General features: G+C 42.8%; 1 protein-coding gene and 1 long non-coding RNA gene across 2 annotated transcripts in view; both read right to left on the bottom strand.

The window, feature by feature from the left end:
- The window catches only part of abca3b (ATP-binding cassette, sub-family A (ABC1), member 3b), a 27,740-nt gene that overhangs the window by 5,391 nt on the left and 14,860 nt on the right, over positions 1-7,489 (bottom strand). Inside the window, exons 12-23 of the mRNA XM_032537355.1 lie at positions 7,026-7,155; positions 6,751-6,905; positions 6,256-6,411; positions 5,956-6,166; positions 5,636-5,786; positions 4,906-5,004; positions 3,237-3,435; positions 2,832-3,138; positions 2,463-2,736; positions 1,874-2,078; positions 1,509-1,728; positions 267-425 (exon numbers count right to left, since the gene is read on the bottom strand). Coding sequence (XP_032393246.1) covers positions 267-425; positions 1,509-1,728; positions 1,874-2,078; positions 2,463-2,736; positions 2,832-3,138; positions 3,237-3,435; positions 4,906-5,004; positions 5,636-5,786; positions 5,956-6,166; positions 6,256-6,411; positions 6,751-6,905; positions 7,026-7,155 — 2,266 coding nt within the window. The remainder of the gene's footprint in view (positions 1-266; positions 426-1,508; positions 1,729-1,873; positions 2,079-2,462; positions 2,737-2,831; positions 3,139-3,236; positions 3,436-4,905; positions 5,005-5,635; positions 5,787-5,955; positions 6,167-6,255; positions 6,412-6,750; positions 6,906-7,025; positions 7,156-7,489) is intronic.
- Positions 484-1,498, bottom strand: LOC116702863 (uncharacterized). The gene is made up of 2 exons (XR_004335272.1): positions 1,410-1,498; positions 484-757 (listed from the first exon to the last, which is right to left on the bottom strand). It is a non-coding gene; the product is annotated as an uncharacterized LOC116702863 (long non-coding RNA).

The raw sequence follows: 7,489 nt of genomic DNA, 5'->3' as shown, positions 1-7,489 counted from the left end.
TTCTCTCTGATGCTGTCAGTTGTCATTTCAGGCAAATAGCGCAACCCTTCTCCGGAAGACTTTCATCCAGTCTTCAGGCTCCTTTACCACCACTAGTGTCTGGACTCTTTCAGGGGATATGCCTACTTATGGCTTCTCTACCCCTTATAAAATGATTTACATTGCAATGTAGTCTAATCATCAATTCTGTACATTATAATATTGTGCGTTGTGGTGAATACATTTATTTTGCACCTTTCAACAAAGTCTCTCCTGATTGAACTTACTTAAGTAGTTGCACACTGTCTCGCTGATTGGACTGGAAGTGCAAAACGAAATGAATTCGTAGTTCTGGTAGAACTGGCTGAAGGACATGCCCAGACAATAGTTTGGAAAGATCAGGAACACCTTATCCATTAAGTGCGACAGGTCCTGCAGATTCAACTCTGGGGAAGGAATTCATAAGGAGGCCATCAACAGAAATGATAAGGAAACATTCTTTTTAATAGATTCTTTTCCCCCCATTTTTCTCCTGATTTGGTGGTTATCACTGCTAACTCCCACGTTGACCTGTAAAGCATGTGGAAAGCCACTTGTGTCCTCACGATCATCTGAAAACCCTGCTCTTCCTCACACATGCTTCATAATCAACCAGCAGGGGTAGCTCTGCACTGGGACCTGAACCCAAATCTGTGAAGGGGTTGGCTTTTTTCCATTAGTACCATCGACTCACTGTACTCGAGATGTATTCAGCCAAACCCAAACATTTTTTGAAATCCTTAAAGCACTCATATTATGCTCATTTTTCAGGTTCATAATTGTATTTTGAGGTTGTACCAGATTAAGTTTACATAGTTTCATTTTAAGAAAACACCATATTTTTGTTGTTGTACCGCACATTGCTGCAGATCCTGTTTTCACCCTGTGTGTTTAGGTCACTCTTTTAGCTACAGACTGAGACATCTCACTTGTTTTAGCTACAGAGTGAGACATCTCACTTCTATACTATCTTTTCTGGGAGTCGCAGCTTGGTAAGATCACATCAGCTAGATAACAGTTTCTCCAACTTTGGTTAGTACAAGGCAGGATTAGCTGGGAGACTTCTTCTAAACAAGGGTACACTTGTGGAATACCTGCAGAACAGTTACATGTAAGTAGTTCTTTTGTAGATTATGGTGAACTAGTGTGCGTTGTAGCAGTGTTTTGCCATTGAGAATAAGCTAGCATGCTACGGTTAGCCACCTCATCTCGTCTAGTGACGTAGAAAGCCGTGCAGATTTTGAGCAGCTCACCTGGAGACTGAAGGCAGAGGACAATCAGAAACCTGTTTCTCACTCAAAACAACATGGATAGTTTTTTTCCAAGTTTGAACGTGTGTGGAAGCACCAGAGACACAAAGTAACACCCCAAATCCCAGATAATATGGGCACTTTAAAACTAGAACATAACATACTGGCCCCAGTATTACACAATATTTTGTATTAACTTTAATGGTCTTCCATTGCTAAGCCCAGGTCTCCTCCTCTCACCTGGGATGGTCATGATGGTGACAGTCAGAAAGGTGGCCGTGCCAGAGATCATGTTGAAGATGGTGAGGCGTGTGTAGGCAGTGGCGGCAGTGGAAAAAAAGAAGCTGAGCAGGTACATGAGAGGCACAACAGCCCAGCCATACAGCAGCAGTAACAACAACACATCTACCAGGTGGTTGTTGTCTACAAAAGCCTTGATTCCAAATGCCTGAAACACCACCTGAGAGCATAAAACAACATGAGACTGTACAATGTATACATAAATGTTACGCATACTGTACTCTCTCCGCCTGAACAACTCTGTTTAGAATAACTTGTCAGTCTCAGTGCCTTTATCCCATCAAGTTATCAGATGTCATACTGACCAGCATGAGGAGACAGGGCAGCAGGAAATTGACCAGGTCCCACAGCAAGGCAGAAAACCAGAAGTTTGACAGGTAGACACCGCTGACCTGCTGCACATGTTTAGACTTGATAGAGGACTCTGTTACGAGCAGGAGGGCAAATGTGCTAGAAAGGGAGGCCATGCCGTACATCAGGTTGATGGCGATGATGAAGCCTGTCTTTCCCCTACAGATTGATGAAAAAAATAAAGAAAAAAAGGAGGTGAAAAGAGGTTGTTAACAGGAGGAAATTGAAGAGAAACGGTGCAAAAGGTGCACCAGCTTGCATACAAGATTCCTGAGTAATTTATCATTTCAAATCAATACTTCTGCAGACCTCAATAAATAAGATGGTCTTTTTTCCCAGTGTGATGGCTGAACAAAATATCTGGAGTTTAAAGCAATATTAAAACTTATTTTCTGGAGTTTCAGAAATGTTGGATTTATACTTGTATTTTAGCTTTAGCTCTTTACTATAGCACGTATAAAAAAAAAACTGTGCGTGCCAAAACAAATTTAGAAATTTGAGTTCATTTTAGAACACTTCTCTCTTTCCCTCCACTCCACTCACTCGTTGAGCTGGCTGTGGGCGATCTCAGACAGGTTGCGTGGCATGGGGTAATTGCCCGTCTGGATGGATGCATTCGGACCTGCTAGAAGTTTGAACAGAGCATTGTCCATCAACATTAGGGATGTGGCGGGTGTATGGTAGCCCTCGTTATTGAAGTAGGCTGTTGCTTCTGCAAATCGGCTGTTGCTGCCACGGAAAGCAGCACCCACCACACAGCGCTCATTAAAGCTGCCGCCTTCTTCCTCTGCCTGGGTCAGGATGTAATCAGTGAAGTCTGATGATGAAGAGAGGGAGAAAAAAGGGGCATATGGTCAGTAAATACTCAGCTAAGCAGTCAAACCAAGTCCCTGTCTCTCTCACGATGCTTACCTGTGATATTTATGAGCTGGCCAAGCTGGGCAGAGAGCTGTGAACTGTATGTATTCGCCAGGGCAGAAGCCAGGGGACCTACGGCAGGCGGCAGAGCCACAGGGACCCTGGTGGAGCCATAGCGGCTGAGTGCCAGCCTCAGCTGAGGAGCATCCTGGTGATTGGGAATGGTGCGTGCCACAACTAAAGCCAAAACGGTGAAGACCAAAGGGACCAGGAACTGAGCCACCATCACCTTCCAGTTTCTCCAGCTGTACAGGGCCCTCTTCAGGAACATGGCATAAAACTGTTGCAGGTGTAGCCTGGCCTGATGGAAGAGGAAAGGGGAACAGAAATGTTAAAAATTAATGAATGATATTAATGACATGCAGAAAATAAGCATCAGCTTTCTTCCTCTTATCTCACCCCAGTGTTTAGCTTGATGTTGGAGCAGTCCTCTGAGATGAGCGTGCCGCTGTCTGTGAAGTCAGTGACGTCGGTCATGCCGCTGCTGCTGCTGGCATCATCTGTGGTCCAGTCATGGGAGCGTCTCTCATGTTGATACTGCAGGGCTGGCAGCTGGATTGCCTGGATGTCCAAACTTGAATCCACCAACTTTCCCACCCTGAACACCCAAATCAGTTTGTGGTTATCAACTAACTTACTGAAAACAGGCAAAATGAAGGTCATTAGAAAAGATTATACAGTTTTAAATAAGAATTATTTTTTTTAGTTTTTATTAAATGGTAGCAGTGTTACTATCTAACTGACCAGGCATTTTCCTTGGCTGCAAAAAACTTAACGCCATAAGGGAGCTAACTGACCAAAGGTTCAAACAGCAGCTTTTCTTGGTATCATGTTTGATGTTTAGTGTTTATGGCCAGAACACACTGATGTACTCTAGGTATGACTTGTAAATAATGACAATTGCGTGTGGCCAGGTGAGCGCAGGTAGTAGAGCAGGCGCACATATACAGTGGTTTACTACTCGACTCTGACCTGCGGCCCTTTGCTGCATGTCATTCCCCTTCTCTCTCCCCTTTCATATCTTAACTTGTCCTGTGTAATAAAAGGCCTAAAATGCCCCAAAAAATAATCTTAAAAAAAATAAAATTGTAATGACCATTGCAGAGCTACTATAACAAGCATTTTTATATTTAAATATTATGGTAGAGGTCTACATGGGTACGAGCCAGGACCCGTGCAGGTTCGGATCCACGGTTTATATATCTATTGGGTCCAGGTCAGGTCCTGTTATATTACAAAAGGTCCCGGGTTTAACATGTTTAACATTATGTGTATATACCCGAGTAGATCCAAGAAAATCTGCCTGTGGGTTGATACAGCAGTGATCATGAATGGCAACTGTGGCAACGGGCAATCGTTATTTTACTATTGTACTATTATACTAAATAAAAACTAATTTAAAAGAGTCGCATTTGCCATACTTCACATTGACAGCAAGTGGACTTTAAAGATGAGATAACGTGTAAATTAGCCTGTTTCAATCAGCAAGAGAGGACCTGGGTGTATTTGAGCTAATTTCTTGGCAAGAAAGATGGATTACTTATATGTGTAATGGCAAGGCCCAGGTGAGAAGGCTACTAACGTTACGTTAGTAAAATCACAAAGTTTAGTTTTGACAATTTTTAAATTAACGTTAATCTTAACGGGTCTGGACAAGTTTGGGTCCGACATTTCTCGGTTCTGCATGGGTCCGGGTTCCAGCTTTCAATAATAAACCGGTCTGGTTTGGTTTTGGGAAGTATCTCCGGGTCTTTTTGAGTTTTGGTACAACATTTTTCATTTTTTAAAGATTATTTTATGGGCATTTTCAGCCTTTATTTTTGACAGGACAGCTGGAGACATGAAAAGGGAGAGGGGAATGACATGCAGCAAAAGGGCCGCAGGTCAGAGTCTAACCCGGGACCACTGAATCAAGGAGTAAACCTCTATATAACGGCCGCCCACTCTACCAACTGAGCTATCCGGGCACCCCGGGTACAACATTTTGGACCCCTGAAGACCTCTACTTTAAATTCTACTGATATGGAATATTACAAAGACACATTTGCCAATGTCATAATTCTCCCACCTGAGGAAAACCTCTTCCATAGTTGTTACTGAAGCTCCATAGCTGGCAATGCCCAGCTCTTCTCTGTTCATCTCCAGCTCAGCAAACAGCAGCTCAAACCTAAGAGCAAACACAAAGTGCGTCAGGGAAACACATTACACACTACCTCACAGTGGGACAAATGACTAAAAATATGAGCTCTCAATCAGTGTAAAACTGCCAAATTTCACAAATGAAATGAAATGAAATCATATATTGTGCCTTTAGTTCTGCCTTACATCTAATCATAGAACAGTAGTAAGTGTCACTTTGGAGTCAAGTCCAATTTGTGAGGAGAAAAATATTGATTTTCGGGATATAAAGAGAACATAAAACAAGGTAACAAGACAGGTGGTTATAAAGAAAAAAAATAACCTAAAGGGAGATAGACATTGAAAGACTGTGGTGGTAAAAGATTAAACATTTTAGTATATTTACCACACTTATTTCAATTGTTGTGCATTGTTCTAATGTAAGAGCTTGATGTACACAGGCAAAAAGAGAAAAAGCCATTTGGTTACAGTCTGTATTTAATATAATCATATACCCAGTGTAAGTGGAGACTGGCCGTTTTTGACAGAAGTTGTCATTTAGTAACAATGTTCAGCAGGTGTGATTTCTGGTCAATGGTCGTTGTTTTACCCTAAACTTCACACTTTCCACTATATTTTTGTGAGTATTCTACGTATGAACAAAGACCTGATTGACTCACTTGCTGGTGCTTTCTTTGGGCAAGATGTAAGCAAGCTCTGCCCCCGCGCTGCTCTCCAGTGTGGCATTAGGAACATACATGTGGACAAGGCGGGTGATCTCGGACACGTTACAAAGAGCATCCTTTACTATTACCATGTGGTAACCAGCACCTGGTGAGCAGAGGGAAGGAAGCCTGTATAATTAATTGCAACAATAATGTATCTATTAACAATGATATAGTTGAATTACTGGGTTTTCAATTCTCCTGAATGTCCAGGGTCTGCAATATAAAGAGAGTGACATCTTGCAGCAGCTATTTTCACTCCACTCTTCACTTACCATATTTGTTCTTGAGAAAGAGTGGTGACCCGCTGCACTGCAGCTCTCCTCCTGCCATGATGGCAATGCGGTCACCGAGCAGGTCGGCCTCATCCATAAAGTGCGTGGTGAGCAGGATGGTGCGATCGCGCTTCTCCCCTTGCAGAAGGTCCCAGGTGGCACGTCGAGCTGATGGGTCCATACCTGATGTGGGCTCATCTAACATCACCACCTGGAGATTAAGTTAAAGATAAACAGATGAGATGTGGTTAATGTGAAGGAAGGATGGGACAAAAGGAAAGTGAGGGAATAATTCTTCACCTTGGAGTCTCCAATGAGGGCAATGCCAATGGAGAGTTTCCTCTTCATGCCACCAGAGAGGGTCTTGGAGCGAGCCTGTCGCTTGTCCTCAAGGTTCAGGATACGGATGGTCCTGTCTACCTCATCTGGAATCTTCTCTTTGGAGAAGCCTTTCAGCTGGATATCAAGCAGATAAACACATAAGTAATGAATATATAGTTCAATAAAAAACCTCTAAAAAAGTTAACAAAAATGGGCCACAAAAAGAGGTAAAGTTTGAATTTATGGCATATCCGAAATTACATTAGATTGTAGAAACAAACTAATAAAATAGCCAGTGAGTGTATTTGTAACATGGAAACAAAGTCAACACAACACAATACACTTTCAACTAAAAAAAAAAAACATCTCTATCAATAATGAACAATAAACTAATGAGTGCATGACAAGAACACAGATTTAGCTGAAGTATCTGCATGTGCGTTTTTGTGTATAAGTGCATGACTGTGCGAGTACCTGAGCGTAGAAGAGCAGGTGCTCTCTGACAGTAAGGTTATCAAACAGTACATCGTGCTGGGGACAGAGTCCCAGACTGCGGCGGATCAGAGCCATGTCCTGACAGATGTCGTAACCGTTTATATAGGCCCTGCCACTGGTGGGAGGAAACAGCCCTGCGAATAGCACACACAAAGTCAACCAATTGAGTTCAGAACATTTAGGTGGCATGTATGTTTGATTGTTTGTGCGTGCGTGTGCGTGCGTGTGTGTGTGTGTGCGCTCCAGCTGGTCACCTGTCAGCATGGACAATGTTGTTGTCTTCCCAGCACCGTTGTGTCCTAGCAGCACCGTGATTTGTCCCTCAAACATGTTCATTGTAAGATCCCGCACAGCTTGCCGTGTCTTGTTGCCTACTTTGAATACCTGTCCAGCAGATAAACCCAAAATATTTACATGCATTACCTGAACAAAAAACATATAGGGCCAGATAAACCTTGTATTTACCATCTCACTACTGCAGTAGACTCTTTAATGATTGTCTACACGTTGTTTTGGACACTTGCGCCATCTGCATCCTTTTACAGGGAGATGACACGTTGACCTAGCCTGGGTAAACCCCGCCCACTCTGCCTGGGATTTGATTTTGCCCTGCAGCTGTTTAATTCTCCTGCCTCACGAAACCATTTTGCGGGAACCAATCACAAACTGACTTATTTATCTGGCGCGCTATTGGTGGGTTTAACACGATGACAATAGA

This window comes from Etheostoma spectabile, chromosome 15, assembly GCF_008692095.1.
Source record: "Etheostoma spectabile isolate EspeVRDwgs_2016 chromosome 15, UIUC_Espe_1.0, whole genome shotgun sequence".
Taxonomy (NCBI): Eukaryota; Metazoa; Chordata; class Actinopteri; order Perciformes; family Percidae; genus Etheostoma; species Etheostoma spectabile.
This window is presented reverse-complemented; position numbering and strand designations above follow the sequence as displayed.